This window comes from Ylistrum balloti, unplaced genomic scaffold, assembly GCF_031769215.1.
Source record: "Ylistrum balloti isolate Yb309-2 unplaced genomic scaffold, AGI_CSIRO_Ybal_v1 Utg370366, whole genome shotgun sequence".
Taxonomy (NCBI): Eukaryota; Metazoa; Mollusca; class Bivalvia; order Pectinida; family Pectinidae; genus Ylistrum; species Ylistrum balloti.
Genome location: NW_026782258.1, coordinates 236,899 through 254,680, shown reverse-complemented (window position 1 = coordinate 254,680; position 17,782 = coordinate 236,899). Strand labels below are relative to the sequence as shown.

At 33.5% G+C, this 17,782-nt stretch overlaps 1 protein-coding gene across 1 annotated transcript in view; it reads right to left on the bottom strand.

Annotated features, from left to right (window-relative positions):
• LOC132553902 (mucin-2-like) overlaps positions 1 to 1,648 on the bottom strand; it is a 45,297-nt gene extending 43,649 nt beyond the window's left edge. Inside the window, exon 1 of the mRNA XM_060218192.1 lies at positions 1,637 to 1,648. Coding sequence (XP_060074175.1) covers positions 1,637 to 1,648 — 12 coding nt within the window. The remainder of the gene's footprint in view (positions 1 to 1,636) is intronic.
• Between the last annotated feature and the right edge of the window lie 16,134 nt (positions 1,649 to 17,782).

Sequence of the window (17,782 nt, the reverse complement as noted above, 5' to 3'; positions counted from 1 at the left end):
TGATGACATGAGGGAGTCATTTTTCCAATGGTCACAACATTCAGTGACCGAAACTGCATGTCCACGTGACCAGTAAGTATTGTGACGTTGCAACTTCACATTATATATAAAAAAAAATGCTCTTTTGTAATCACTGTACGCATTGACCAGAGTATCATTAGCCGTGATAACCAGTAATTACCAAAATTAGCAGATATCTAATACAACTGTAGTTCGTTTTAATGTAACATTATGAAAGCGTGTACTACCAGATATCAACTACATAGGTAATAAAATGAATTGAATGGGGTTGTCATTCACACAGACATGATTACCTATAGATAGTCAGCAAACGATCTGTCGATATTTAATGGTGCAAGGGAAAACTGTTCATTATTCACGGTAAGGAATTACGTTATTATTTCTGTCGTACTAAATATACTTAAATGTATTGCTAATGTGTTACAGATCTACACACTGTGGTGAATATGAGGTCCGTACATGGTATCTCACAATGCCATGGATCGTACGTAATGTAATAATGGTAATCAGTATTTTCAACAGATTTACCACGAATGCTATCATGTCTCAGAACAATTGATAAATAAGAAGAAAAAAAGTTTGACTCAAAAACTTTTGTCCGTATCATAAAAGTTTACCTAATACATTTTTCGTGTTATATATTCTGAAATCAACGATTTTCTGAGGGATTTATATAAAAAAAATAAGCATTATATTTTTCAGAAATTGACTCTGTATATATATATCAGATTATCGTCAGAATCCACGCTGGAGAAGTTTTCAGAAACCTTACTGTACCTTTCAATTAACCACTCTACTATAAATCAGTGTTAATTTGTTATCGATATGTTTGAATATGTCTTTCGTCAAAGAAGTATAACAGCATTAATTGATATGCCATTTTAATACCTATTCCTTCGTAAGTTTATATTTTTAAACATTGTTAATATTAGTGTCCTTAATTTCCTTTGATGTTCTTTTATTGTTTATTTATCTATACTGTACAATGTCAGTTTCATGTTTTATCAATGCATGTATCTATTACTCTTCTTATTGTAAATATCATGATGTTTGCGTTTATGGCAGATCATGTATACAGCAAAAGTAATTAATCTTACAAGTTTTCTTTCATTGATTTATCTTATATTATTTTTAGATATATAGTTTCCTAAACGACTTTGTGTTTCCTTTAAGCAGTGTCATTTTACAAGTATAGATACTGACGGTGGGTTATTGACGTTGTTTATCATTGAGATTATGTTTTTAATAGACGTTAAACATGACTGAGAACTGTAAGAGTGTGGCAAAGCAACTACATGGAGAAAGAAAAAGAAGGAAAACACGGTTATTATGACTATCTATATAAAAATTGATAGATAAAGAAGACTCCAAAACGTTTTTGTTTCTGTCTTTGATTTGTTTGTCTTCTTTTCTCAATGAGCTGTTTGTAAGCAATTTGTGAACTGTAAATATTATATAAGGATTGAATATTAATTTTTGGAAGCTCGCACAGTATTTTCAATAATTGATATTTTAATGGTGCTTTATAGATTGTATTTGTTACCAACCAGCGCTCCATTTAATATACTCGTTTGAGATATTGCTGCTTTAATTTGACATAGCGCAAAGAACTTACTCTTCGCCACATCGGGTATCTCAAACCTACACAATAATATTATTTTCTTTAATTAGTCTTGCTACATTGAAGCATTTTATCGTAAATTCAAAACATTATGCCATGTATGTTGTGTAGCAATCCTTCAGTTGAATTGCTTCTATTGGTGTAGAATGATGAATCACTAGTTTGTATGAACATATTAACAGAACTGGTAAAAATACATTGATATATTAGAGTGTTAAAGCACAATGGAAACACTATTCAGTGAACAAATAAACTGGTAGTCACAACACTTTGGAGATAATTTTGAAGGATGGATAACCCAATGCTTGATCAGTCAGTTTCTAAAATATTCATATATTCATAATATACTGTGGCATTAAACAAAATATTCCAGGTGTCCACGGTCCTGTTTCAGTAGTCCACAACCCTGTTTCAATAGTCCACAACCCTGTTTCAGTAACCCACAACCCTGTTCCAGTAGTCCACAACCCTGTTTCAGTAGTCCACAACCCTGTTTCAGTAACCCACAACCCTGTTTCAATAGTCAACAACCCTGTTTCAGTAACCCACAACCCTGTTTCAATAGTTCCCAACCCTGTTTTAGTATTGATGATATCTTTAAGCCCATCACGTTACGCTTTAAACATCTCTCTGCATGTTGTACCAATTTTGCAAACATAAAATCAATCAAATGAGAAAATGACACAAACGATTCAGTTATCGTTAAACGACAGAGAGTTATTGTGAAAACAGACATTTCAGACATTTTGATAATCTTGTTAAGAATTGTTTCCATCCACAGAGATAAATGATACTGGATTAGATTAATAAAATCAAATAAAACTCTAGGCTTTACCTTTTTTATCTGCTGCTACACACAAACTACCAAAGACAAGCAGCGAAAACAGTTGTAATAGCTCCCAGTGCGACCCCATCTTTGGTCCAGACGAGAAATACCACTACTTATCTACCGCTGTTCTTAACTACCCTATAACACAGTGAGGAATATATCTTTGCGGCTGGTCTGAAGGTCGTATTGCGGAGACGTTAATTCTATCTATACCTGTGTGTTTCTGAAGTTTTGAATAATTGGTATCTGTTTACATGTGTGTCCAGAAACAGCTGACCTTGTTTCGTCAGGATTTATGCAATCAGACTTCAATGCTTTCAAATCTTCTAGATATAAGAACCGATCACTAGAAACTTCGTATTAGCCTACCGTTTGATACTATTGAAACACAGAGTTGCTCAGAAGGCGTCTCTCTGACATTTCTTTAATAAGAAACGTCCTTAGAAGTAATGAACTCGGACGAAATCTAAATCATACCATATTACGTCAGGTTACATAATCATATAGATATAACCAATAACTTACTTTACTCCAACTTAATATGCATGCCAAGACAATGACTGATTGAACCAGACACGTCCTGACCTTTGTGTCCCTTGTTTCTTAGTTACCAAAGTTACATCGATCGACCTACTCGTCAGACTAAGGTCACCCCAGATGAGGTCCCTTTGGATATATCAAGCGATCTATGTCTTCACCTTGCATTTATAACAACACTGCTATGCTGGAAGCCTATGATGATCATGACATAGTTATTTATGAAACAAGGAGCCTGCCAGGCAAGGATAAAGAAAAACTTTGCTATCACGAACTAACAACATGCTGCCATCTCGAAAACACAGAATGAGTTGACAAAGCTCCGTGTGGCCCATTCTTTACCATCTATTTTATTATCTGTAGGAAACTAATCAGAATATTTTTCTATCTGTGAAGCAATGGCTTTCAGCACTTAGTCTTAAGATGGGCAAAGTATTCCTAACGATACAATTTTTTTGCATATCATTAGCTATTTGGTAGATTCTAACACAGAGATAATACATTATGCAGATTAATTTAGTCAGTATCAGAGAGGGAAACTCATTGTAATCGGTACAATCGGTAATCGGAGGGTAATCAAGAGGTTTTATTGTTGGCATCGCTTCATGGTCATTATTACTGTGATAGATATTTGTCATCTCTGGTCGAAGTAAGAGAACGGTTAGAATGTCTAGCAAATATATTCTTATGGAAATTTGGAGAAACAATGAGAAAAACCAACTATTTAACTGTACGATATACATTTTTTCGTCGGTGTCTATTTTCGTTATTTTAAAACTATTTTCGTCGTATCAATGTGCGCTTTGATTAGACTGGTGAATTTAAATTGAGAAAGAAAAAAATTCATCAAATAGTGAAATAAACCTGTTATGCGATATCATTGACTGCGTAGTTTGTTGAATACAACAAAGCGATGACTCAACTCCTATTTTTGTCAAAACGTCAGTGATTTTAATTTTAAAAGGTTTCATATTTTACCTTAACAAAATAAAAAGGATAAAGGTAGAAAAAAAACTAACGCTTTACAAAGTTTGGAATTGACACTTCCCATCTTTTCTTGGAGTGAACAAAAGGGGGAGGGATGTAACAAAAAAATCCTCGCTTCCGATAGTGCTATTAAGTAAACGTAAAAAGAAAGCTTATCTATAGGTTAATTTCCTTCAATTTGAAATTGCAGTCCGACTCCTTGACAAGTTGTCAAAATCAGTGGGGTTTTTTTAATGTTCAGAAATATATAGGAAATACTTTTTGTGTATTAATAAGTGGTAAAAAAAAATTGCGTATGAATTTCGGTTTTCTCTCTCACCATGACAACCATTAACGTATATAACAAACACGTTCATTGAAGGAAACTATTTTTCACAATTAGTTTCATCGACTTACTCAGTGACTAATTGATGTAGTCTATAGTAGTAGACTATGTCTCTCAAAGAGGTGAACCATTTACAATCTTTTTTCAAACATTATCATTTTCGATGCATTTTTATAAATATTATACTTTTTATAGCACGAATGTTTGGGAGGATTAGATTCCTTAGCAAGTAAAAGTACAGGTTTTATTGATACCGCTACTGTCGTCCAAAAATCATTTTTCAGTGCATTCAGTGAAAGTAACCACTTTTTAAAGCAGAAGAGCACCTTTAGCTCTAACGACTACTGTATACAGGTCAACATGGTAAATTGGTGTCTAAATCCTCAAAAACAACATTTTTGAAATATATTGTAACTTTGAGGAATTTGAAAAGTAATTGAAAGCATGATAACCGGATATGATACATTCTAGATGGATTTTTATGAGTTATTTTGAAGTACGAAGTTATTTTCATCCGATTTTGAACATTTCAGAAAACAGTGCTGCCCTTCACCCTCTCTGTTACTTCAAAAAAAGAGATATTTTAGAAAATAATCACAATTTTGACCGACAGATTTAATATTGTAATGTTATTGCAACCGTTTTATTTTCTCATCATCTTATTATATACGATCAAGAAGAAACAGCAAAGATACACTGAAATACCCAAAGAATCTAAATTGAAACTCATGTTCGATGAAACTAGGATAAAATATGAAGGATTCACATGGCGACCCATAAAAACACATGACAAATTTGACGAGGTCTTTCTGAAAGGTAACATGATCAAAGATCTCAAAGAAGATAGCTGGACGTATAGAAGGACAATGGTAAAGTCTCCATTGTCATTTCTGTTGTTCTATATCATTGACTACAGTCGTCATGGTATATAAGTGATGATGACGGTTATGGAACCATTAATATGTAATAATGTGGTGTTATTCCGGGTTTTTTTTATTGTAGGTACATGGTATTAGGAATGTGAAAATGGTGAACAGATCGATAGCACCTTTAAGGAGAATTATACGCAATCTTTAGAGTTTGTATCATAGAAATGTTCTCATTATGGTTAGACTTTTATTTAACGGTGTAAGAAAATAAACTTTCCAGAATGATGTCCGAGATAAAAGCAAGCCTCATCATGTTTATAAATAAACAAGTAAATAAATATAGTGTGAAGATTATGAATCGCTGCAACATTCCTTATGTAACTAAAAAAAACGCATGTTTTGAATGATAAGATATATTCTACTATTATTTCAATAGAAGATATATTTGTATCAAAGTCGCCATACGTCGCGTCATATATAATTTTGCAACTTCATTAGTCAACTATCAAATCTGACTGTATTCGTATGAAGAATTTACCTTTTTGAACAGCTGTTACACCGAGACTTCCACAGATAAATAACACACACAGCTGAATCGCAGACGAAAGTGGTCTCATCTTTAATCCAGAATACTACCGCATGATATTACCTGACCAGTACACTCCGTCAATCTTAAAGAAAGTATGTCCCTTTTGCGCTTCATTTGAAGGTCGTATTAGTGTCATTTATCTTTATATATACTTTACCTACTTTCATAATTGGTATTCTCCATACAATATCAACAAATTGGCGTCCTTGTTAATACCGATTTAGCTCACTATAAAAATTTAAAATATTTAAACTGTTTGAAAAGAAATGTATTGGTAAAAGAAGTCCGGCAATCAAGTGAGCTAATAGATTTCGCTACAAGGTTTTAGCTGATTTCACAGTACATGACAGTTTTTGACATTAAATATCAATGAGAAAAACTACACAGGCAAATAGCAGTGAAAATGAGTGTGTCAGATTGATATGATAAGATACATAAGACAAAGCGATATGCTTTTGTGGGGTAAGAGAGGAGAAAACAAAATTGGTCACTACCTAAAATGTGTACGAATCATTTTGACTTCTTTGAAGGGAAATGGTATTGATAATTCCAACGTCAATATTTCAAGGTTCTATTCAAGACTGCTGTGTAAATATTAGTCCTTACGCATTAGGAATGCCACATATATCTTTAAAGTTCTTAAACGTTCTGGCTCATTCGCTGTTTTCATTATACAAAGATTTGAAGCGGAAAGAAGGGAATTTTAACATTGAAGAGAATAAGATAATGTCAGGGTTTTCGATTAACTTTTCATTTCAATCTGTAATTTCATGTCAAATATATTATTGAAATAACATGGTATCAATTGTCTTATCTTTAACGTCAATATTGCTTTGTTTACCAAATATAACACTTACAAAATAACCCGTATTATGATAACGAGCAAAGGGTCAGGATAAGACATTGCCATCACGTTCCGACGAGCGTCATACATCTTCCATCTTGAGTATCATCTTCAGATTTCAGCGTCTTTCATTTTTTTTTTTCGATTTGGCGGAGATTGGATGGTGTCTGCCCTGGACCATTTGATGGATGCCTATCGGTATGATGTCACACGAGTCAACGAGAGTTATTTTCTTGTATATATGTTCTGTGAGAGACTTAGATGGATCACTGAAATATTGCTTTTATTTCCCGGAGTTTGTATATATGTGTGAGGTTTTGAATGTAGTTATTCCCTCTGATAAAATGACCAATATAAAACATTCGATTACATGGAGATTAAATTAATCCAAAAACGTCCGACAAAATATTAATTTGTGAGTATGATAGATATTTGACTCAGTTATGAAAAATACTTCATGAGAAAGCAATTTTGTTAAACCGAGTCTCTTTGATGTTGGTCGGAGCTAAAAGATATGATTCGGAGGAGAAACAAGGATAAAAAAATCTGAAAAGTGGGAGATGCAACAATACATATATTATTTAATTATGACCCCCATACACCTCAGTATATATTATACATACCGAGTTTATGTGTTAAGACGTAATACCCCATCCTCGCCCTTTTTTTTCTATCCATACAATCAACAGAAAGCGTCTGAACGTTGGCGAAATGATAAAAATAATGAAATGTATACAAAAGATCAGTCTGCCGTAAGTCCCTATATCAAATACGTGATACAGGGGAGATAACACGGTTTAAAACTGCGATGATCTCTACCCATATACTTTTCCCTTCAGACGAGTTACACGGTGCTGAATATACTTTTCTATCTACCATTTGTTTCTATTTCATTATCCTGACTCACTTTGTAGATCTTCGTACTTTAGGACTCTGACAAGTTCTAGAATGACGAATAAAAACGATATGTTGTCAGCTTATCCATTTAGTAGACACTGAAATATTACAAACCAGGGGGATATTTTAAATGAAGTTAGATTATTCTATGAAAATTTATACAGTTTTAGAGAAGCTGATGCTGTCGATTTAATTATCATCTTCAGGGTTGTGCAGTACCAAAATTAAGTAACACAGAGTCTAAGAATCTATAAGGTTTGATCAATATAGAAGAGGCAGGTAAAGTTTTAAAAGATATGAACAATAATAAGAGTCCTGGATTAGATGGTTTCAGATGGTTAAGACCTTTTGGAAATTTATAGGAGTATTTGTTGTCCGTTCAATAAATTACAGTTTTTCTGTTGGTCAGCTTTCTATCACTCAGAGACATGGCAAAACCACGTCATTTCTTTTAAAAAAAAACTGGAGACCTATTTCTTTGTTAAACATTTCCTACAATATAGCTTCTTGAATAATTTCTCATATGATAAAATCAGTTCTAGGAAAGCTTATAAATGAAGATCAGACAGGTTTGTTATCTGAGCGCTATATCGGTGAAAATATTCGTACTCTTTATGACGTAATTGCGTATGCTGAAGATTTAGATATTCCAGGAATGCTCCTTATGGTCGATTTCGAGAAAGCTTTTAATTCTGTTTCATGGGAATTTTATTGATTATTCTTGATTATTTCAATTTTGGGCGGAATATTAGGAAATGGATAAAATTTTGCATACTAATATTTACTCCTCAATTAATCAGGGAGGTAATATTTCTGCCTTTGTTGACATCCATCGCGGTTGTCAAGGCGACCCTGTCTCCCCGTACATTTTTATTTTGTGCGTTGAAATTTTAGTAGCAAAAATCAGGACAAATAACAATATACATGGTTTACAAATTGATAATGTATCTTTTAATATACAGTATGCAGTCATCAGGAAAATCGAAAGTTCTATTGAATTCTATTGTAGAGGTAAAAAAAACTGTTTCATTGTGGAAAGGAGTATGTTAAGTCATGTAGTAACAATTGTAGCAATATATTCTGGAAAGATGTTTTTAAAAGTTGGGTTAGATTGAATAATTCCTTTCCTGGAGGAAAATGCAAAGTAAGTCTGAGTCAATTTAAAAAAAAAAACCCTTTATGGTACAATAATGACATTCAAGTGGGCAATAGATATGTCTTCTATCCAGTATGGCTTAATGCTGGTATATATACCATCAATGACCTAATTAAAAGTTCTGATCATTTGACATTTTTCTCCTTTGATGAGTTTCTTCATTAATTTTTAATCAATACCAACTATTTACAGTATTATGACTTGATTACAGCCGTCAAGTGTTTCTTAAGAAAACATGACTTCCATCCATTAGGACTATTTCAGCTTTTTATACCACTTCTTTGGGAATTCTTTTTATAAAAGTCAAAAATAGGTGCCAAAGACTTCTACAATGTTATTATTAAACCAGCATCCACCCCTACTGGTATTCGGAAATGGAGTGATGATTTTGACTTTGATGTTCAGAAGTGGAAAAATATATTAATAATTCCGTTTACTATTACAAAAAGTTCTAAGCTACAGTGGTTTCAAGTAAGGATTATACATCACATTCTGGTTACGAACTCCTTTCTTTTCAATATTAATCTAATTTCTAGCCATTTATGTACACTATGTAATATGGAAAGATAAACTATCGTTCACTGTCTATGGGAGTGTATAGAGGTACAGACTCTTTTGGAGAGATTTGAATCTCTTCTTGATATTCTTCTGATTCCCTTTTGGATAAACAAAGAAACATATTTATTTGGAATTATCCATCCTAATGCTAACACTGTAGATAACGAAATTTTAATTCTCATTAAACACTATGTTTATATGTCAAGATGTCTACAAAAATCTCTTAATTTAAATGCTCTTATAAATAAGATTAAGGATCATTTCCATGTTCAAAAGTACAACATTTCCAGCAAAAACACTATTATGAAAACAGATTTTGAGAATAATTGGAAAAAATGGATGCCCATTTTAGAACTATAGTATGTTAGCTAACAAGTCTGTTCCCAATGGCCATGGCCTTGACTTTACCAAACTGACTTTGAATTTATTTAATTTCCACAAAATTAGTGCTGTTTCAAATATAATTATGATAATTATTATTATAACCCTCCCTCTCTCTCTCTCTCTCTCTCTCTCTCTCTCTCCCTCCCTCTCTCTCTCTCTCCTCCCTCCCTCCCTCTCTCTCTCTCTCTCTCTCTCTCTCTCTCTCTCTCTCTCTCTCTCTCTCTCTCTCTCTCTCTCTCTCTCTCTCTCTCTCTCTCTCTCTCTCTCTCTCTCTCTCTCTCTCTCTCTCTCTCTCTCTCTCTCTCTCTCTCTCTCTCTCTCTCTCTCTCTCTCTCTCTCTCTCTCTCTCTCTCTCTCTCTCTCTCTCTCTTACTCCTATCTCCCTCCCTCTTTTTTGTTGAGGATGTATAATGTTTTTTTTATATATAAATGTATTCATGAGTAAGTATGTGTGTGTGAGAAAATATCTTTGATAAGTGTAAGTGATATATTGTATTTGTGTGTGTGAGTTTGCTATGTGAGTGTAAGTGGGTGTGAATGTTGATGAGTGAGTTTGTGTGCAGTAAGTTGAATTCCATTGTATATTGTGTATTGTGTAATATGTAAAAACTTGTCAAAAAATAAAAGAATTAGAAAAAAAAATTGAAATATCTGTCTCTATACGACCCTTAAATATGAAGATTTTCCACGGTCATACTACTTTTTACCTTAACCAATCTGCTCGTAAGGAAATGAAAATAAACGGTCTGAAAGGTATAATTTGTCATTGAAAAAAGATAAAAGAAACGGAGGATTTTCTCTCATATCTTTGGCCATGTAAAGCCTCCTGTCCTTTTAGAATGATAACCTATGTCATATAATATTGTTATATACAATCTTAAGTATATTTCAGGACAAAACTTTTCTCTTGAAAACTCAAATGTGTAAATGTCGTTCCCTGTTTGAAAAGGATTATAGTATTGGAATATCTGAAACGTCAAATCTAAATGGCACTTATACAGTTATAGGACATTACAGAAACTATAGTTCAGTTATTACACAATGTGTTGTGTGGCTTTTAAATGTAAGGATTAAATCTGTAAATCAAGATAGGTTTATATCCTTGGTAACATATTATATCAGAAGCACAAATGATCTGAAATTTCCTTTTTTTACACTTTTTCAGGTAAAAGGTTGGTCCCTTTAAGATACTAAATACCATTTAAAGTTTGTAATCATATTATTTGAGTATAATTGCTAACCAGACAAGTTTGTAAATAAGATATCACTCAGAAAGTGTAGAGTCGCGCTGTTTTCGTGTTAAGATGCCATTAGTTAATATTAATGGTAGTTATATATATTTCATGCATATCTCTGTCGTTTGTATTCTCGAAACTTTCCCAGCGAACGGCTGTACTTTTACACAATAGCCTATTGATAAACAGCTGTGTACTACAATTACCAACATTTGTTTTTTTATATAAAAAAGCGATATTTAAAAACAGTTTATGACAGTATTTACTATGGAATATGAACACTATCGTTTATTTATCAGTATTTGCTGTAAAATATTTCATAATATTTCAAACTTTGTTCTACTATACAATGTATTTTAATTCTTTTAAAAACAGTGAATGGATGATTCTACAAAAAGACTGAGTAATTATCCTGAACACTGTACATAATTTGTTCTATAAATACAACTAATATATACCAATCACGAACATCACAATTCAGATGTCAGTGTTTTATTTCGGGTTGATGTGTTTTGTTGGTGTTTGTTTTATCTCACTAGAAAAGAATTTCGATTTCATGAACATTCTTTTCATATGAAGTAGATGTATATTTCGGAAAAACAATAATTATCCTAAATTTAATCAAAATAGTAATGAAATAATAATATATAAGATATTTGAATACTTGAATAATTTAGACAAGTATCACTTGTCAGTAAAGTAAAATCAAAGTTTCTTTTATAGACGCAATGGTCATGCATTAATCTTTATATGCATGTGTGTAGCATTTCATAACCGTTGACCTCCAAAGACATGACGCACCGCACATACCATAAATACACATTTAAATATAGATAACAAATCCTCATTACAAACAACTTTATTGCTTATATGAATTGATATAACAATGAACTTTAATTAAGAAATAATACAAATTATTAAATAACACAAAGTGCACTGTGCATTATCTAAAGAAAATATATATAAAAGAATTCATTGTCCTTGTGTCTGTGTGTGTGTGAGGGTGTGAGGATATGTGGTGTTGAGTGTGTGAGTGTGTGTGTATATATATATATATATATATCTGTCTGTCTGTCTGTTACAAAATGTCCTGATAGTCTACAAACCATTCAATGGAAACAAATATATATACAGGACAGATGATAAAATGTTTGGGAACAGTCACCTAAAAGAAGGACAATAATGAGCCGAGGTCAATTGCCAACATTAAAAACAAATAGCCTGCTATTACAGGATAAAAACGAAAGAAAGCCTTTGAGATTGAGCACCGATTCATAGCAATATACATTTGTTAAATCTACCATGGTGTATGATCTACCACCTCCTTTGTCTACTTCTGTGTCACACAAAGGAAGTCGAACACGACTTTGTGCTGGATAATGACAGAAAGAAATTTTGACAAATTATAGGAGGTTTACAATGACAACAGAATACCATAACAGACACGTTTTCACAACAGAGACACGCAAACTCACGACGCAAAATGAAAAATTTCTTTGCACCAAGTGTAGATCACAGAAACATTGAAATACTGGCGTTCTACATTATGATACATAATAATAAAATATCTTAAACGAACAACATTAACATCTCTTTACTGTACGACAACTATCAAAATTCACAAATGGTAAAGAATTCATGTCTAATTTTTCAAGTCTTATGGAATGTGCAATCAATGGCCATATACTCATTATAAACAATTGTACATGTAATGTTTATCTACCTAAAACAATCCTTAAAACATTGTTTCGCTTCATACAAATCATAACGAATGATCAAGTACATTCATTGTTCACAACTTTTTCTATTCATTGTTTATAACTCTTCCTCTCTGTAAAATTGACCACAACTGGAAGTGGAACGATAAAATTGATATCAGAATAAATATGATTCAACACACATTTGGTTCACAAATAGACGAGAGTGCCTTAAATGCGTCCAAGTACATTTGATACATCTAACTAGAGAGTGTCAATGACAATAATCATCAAAGAATCGATATGTTAACAAATCCAAACTCGGAGCCAATTATACCAGTATATGTGGTTGTTGTGATGTTTTAAAATTTGTTCTCATTTGTTCTCTTCTGGAACTTTTGATTTTTTTTTGTCGAAAGTTTTCGTGAAAAGGTTTCCTTTGTTTTTGACCCCTTTTCATCACTTTAGATTTTGATTTGGTTAACATGTTTTGAAATGGAACCAGATCACATTATAGTCATGACATAAGATATTAAAACGCTGTGTCCTGTGTCGTTATACACACTGACCTGACGAAAACAAACTAAAAATAGTAGTATATGCCATCATATTTCTCCAATGTCTATGTGAACCACACTTGGCCTCCTGCTGTAGATACTTTTTTGTGTATCCTGGCGAATAAGCACATGTCTTTTCACTTTTGGTATCCGATTATGATGTACACGTGGTGCTGTTTGAATTTGAGACACCTGAGTGTTCGAATGGATAGCATCAGACAAGGATGTTTTCAGTTCTGTATGTTGGGTATTGGGCGACACTTGTACCTGGTTTTGAGCTGAGAGAGTTGTAGACTCTCGAGCAGGATGATCAGTTTCATTTACAAATGCATCTTGAGATGGTACCATCGGATTTGTGTTGTTTCTGTGTAAGTCAGTTTTATCATTAGAATCTATAGACCGTTTTATCTCTATTTTATCAACGTCATTATTTAGTAAGTTTACTTTCTTTGTAGAGTTAGAATTGTCTACAAGTGTTTCGCTTGTTGAGACAGATTCTGATTGAGAATGCATAGATGGACTTGAGTCCCTCCAGTCACTAAAGTCTTGACGAAACATGTCTTTTTCTGAACTGGAAAAACTGATTTTATCTGAGCCCGCTGACCCCGGAGTTCGATTTTCTATGCTGTTAGATCTGTACCCTTCATCAAACGTCTTTTCTGATTCGTTGGTTGGGTCTGATATTGACATCAAACTGGACGTCATAGCCTTTCCGTAAAGTCCATTGGCCTGAGGAGGCTTCGCGTTTGTCATCATTCCTGGTAAGTCCTTCTCCGTTATTATGGCCATGGGTACAGACCCGTGGCTGCTGCTGGAAAGGTCGGAATCGTGACGTCTGGGGTTGTCATGATTATTCATAGTAGTCCCAGTAGGCAATGGCGCTTGACTTGTCTCCTCTTTTTTACGTCGAATACTTGAATGCGACCTGCTGAGCTCTTTTATCGCAGTTTTACTCTTGATGAGGTTCCTACAAATATATTGACAGTAAAGAGTTTATATTTATCATTTCGAGGGTATTTTATCTTAACTACTAAAAAACACAATGAAAATATCAGCATGTCAACATAATCAGAAACCGAACACATATTAAATAAAACTTGTGTAAAATATGATCGAAAGAAAATAAAACATGGAAACTCCTGAAAAAGTGCAAGTAGCAAAAGACCAGGTGTTCCGAAACAGTAAGCGTCTTCTTCAAGGACAATACCTGCCATGTAACTCGTGGTCAATTCAAAAGACAGTCCTATCATATCTTTTCACACCTTTGCTATTGGCATTTGAGGTCAGTCCTAGATATTTTACACTAGTTACATAATTTGTTGATAACATAACTTTAGCCATGTTTAAACAAAACGTCAGTTCATTTCTCTTTATAGCAGTGAGACTTGGCATTACTGATTTGTCACGTGATCTGATGTAGCAAACCTCAATGACGACTACGATACCAGTAAACATTGACTATACTCATTTCATCACATGGAAATAAATAAACAGTTGTTATGTCAATCGTCAACATGTATACAAGTGTTCACAAGAAGTCGTTGGAGACACACTACATTATTTTATCCTGTTTGGATTTAGACAATGTATTTTCATTATTTCCATCAAAATAATCATTACAATTGTTGTATAGATATCTTCTTCAAACGTAGTTTGTGATTAAAAAAATAAGAAATGATAAGATTTTTTTTATCAATTTCATGCATTGAAGATCATAAAATTGTAAATGGCGTGTAAGGGGTTACCATCAATTGTAATTTTCACACATTTTCATGATCTCGTAAGTTTGGATATTAATTGCGGAAATATATCTACATGGCATATCATATCGCCTTAAATTATATAAATAATATATAATGTATCAACTAAACATAAATGGGTACAGAGTTTACCGTCGGGATAACTCTTAAAATTGTTTCGGAAATAGGTCACAAAACCTCCTTCGTATTTCCTTCGCTTTTTGCAGTAAGTTTTCAACGGTTACAAATACACTCTCTAAAGCTTAAAAAAGAAACCTAAAGACAGATAAACCATGTACAACAACCTCTCACTGTGAAGCCTCTATTCCTGTTTATATCTTTTGACATGATCACACAATAGACACAAATTAGAGAAGAACATCTTTCTACAAACATTAAAAATTAGACACAGTAGAGTAAAATATTGACCCAAAATGCATCATACAAACTGTTCCGTCATTCTGAACTCGTCAGTGATGGTGGTGGTTATTAATATAACATTAGTTATAGGAATACAAAAACACAGATGTGTTTCCTTACCTCTTTTTACAGTAGCGTATAAGGAAACCAACTCCAAGCAATAGGAGCACCGTCACACAAACGCCGCCCACAATAGCTCCAACCAATGGAGTCGAACTCACCGTCACAGCTATAAAAGAACAAACTCACCCTTATATGTCCATATAAGTATATATATATATATTTTTTACTTTTCTCGTAAGGGAATATTGCAATATTATTGAATACTATTCCATGAAAATAAAACGACAAATAGCGTTTTGAAAAACAGTATATTTGTTTGTTGGTATATTTCGACTTGTAAATAATTGTAGGCTTTTTCTGTGAAGCAGTCATGATACCCTACTAAAGTATTTTATGTCAGTGAACTAAACGATGCTATTTTGTCAGATTTCAAAACAGACGTACACTTATCATAAACAATAAATAAGACTTGTTGTTTACCTTCAGTGTTTATAGTTGTTGACTCCGTGGCTGCTGACGTTACCAATGTCGAACACACGTCGGTGTTTGGACTCTTCGTGCTGTCTGTGATATTAAACAAAATAAATACTGTTAATACAACGGAAATGAAGATAGGAAACCGAAAATTAAGGATATATGAAGGTCTTGTTTAAAAGAAAGTAGGACTTCATTAAATAGGAATTAAATTTCAACGTTATATCATAGAATATTGAGTTTAGATATACTTTTGATATCAATGGTTTACTTTTCTCACAGACTACACTCTGTGACGGCGTAGAATGACGTCGTCATTCAGATTTTACCGTCAACAATTTCAATTTTTTCCGTGGCTTGAGTTGACTTCGTTAATCATTTTTCTTGAATCATATGGCTCAAAAATAAATACTTCTGTCTGTTTATTTATTTTTGAAAAAGTGACATTTCAGTGAAAAAAAACCCCAGTTACCTACTTTTTTATGTTATCAAACCAATTCTCAATAATTTTTCTATAAAAATATGAAACAATTAAAATTTCGGAACATTGTCACATACAGCAATTATAAAAACAAAAAATAAAACACAAACACAAAAAACGGTATAAAATTGCAGCAATATGTTGTTTTCTGCTTTTACGTTACTTTCCGTTATCTAAACGTTAAAAAATATTACTTTTCCTTATCTAAACTTTCAAAACCTCATCAACAGAACAAAAACCCAATTTTAGAAATTTTGGGCGCCTGAGTTTCATACATCCAGATAACAACATTGACTACACTACGACGTACATGAATAGCATTCTTTTTAATGCTTAAATCTTTAAAAAGTATTGAGAAGAATCGGAATAAACACACTTCTGGAAATACTGGTTATCAAACGAAAAAATGTTATTCATATAGATATCTTGACATATCGGAGAGTGGATCTTCATTAGAATAGACTGTTGGCACAGCCTTTCATGATTTATTTGTTCGTCAAACACAATATCAATATCTGTGTAGTGTCAAATTGGTGAAGCTGATGATCTACAAATGACATTTGTACAATAGACACACAAGTCAGTTTGTTAGATAAAAATGAAGTTTTGAATCAAACTGCATCATGCATCTGTATCGCTCTCTTTATCTCACCGGAGATGGTAGGTGACTAAAATACCACAATTAGAGAAGATGACTTACCCAGTTTGGGGGCGAAGGTAGGAAGTAAGTAACAGACTTCGCTGAAGTTTGCAACATAATGTAAGTAATATGAGTTAGGTGACGACGCTACCGCGGCCAGTTCATCGTTATCGCTCGTCAGCGCGTCTCCAACAGCAACTACGAAAATACTAGCCCCGGCTGACCTTAGCGTCTGAGCGTTGAAAGCTGTCTGGGCAGTACTAGTCGATTCGCTGTACGTCACCAGGACGACCACATCAGGCGCCTCAGCTCGTCCATTGTCGAAGGCGTTGGAGGCAATGTAGCTAAATGCTTCGAAGGTTTGTGGGTCTCCACTTGGACTCAAATCCATCAGTGCGCTCGTTGCGCTTAGTAGTGTAGTGCTTGTTGTGTGAACATCAAGCGTAAAATGTTCTTCGACGCTGTCTGAGAAGGTGATGATGGAAACTAGTGTGTCATTATTGCCAATCGTCAGAACGGACACAACCTTATACACGAAGTCGGTGATATAGTTCAGGGCCGAATCATCGGCTCCTGATGACACGTCAATGACGAAGATGATATCTGTATATAAGAAAAGACAAATATTTCTCAAGAAGATTATATAAATCTACACTTAACCATTATAGAGAAACGACATTTATGTATTTTTACTTTCTAGTAGCAGCCAAGGTCATATGATGATGGAAGTCAAGAGGGACAACAAGAGGGACAACAAGAGGGACAACAAGATTGTACAACAAGATTGGACAACAAGAGGGACAACAAGAATGGACAACAAGATTGGACAACAAGAGTAACAACAAGAGGGACAACAAGA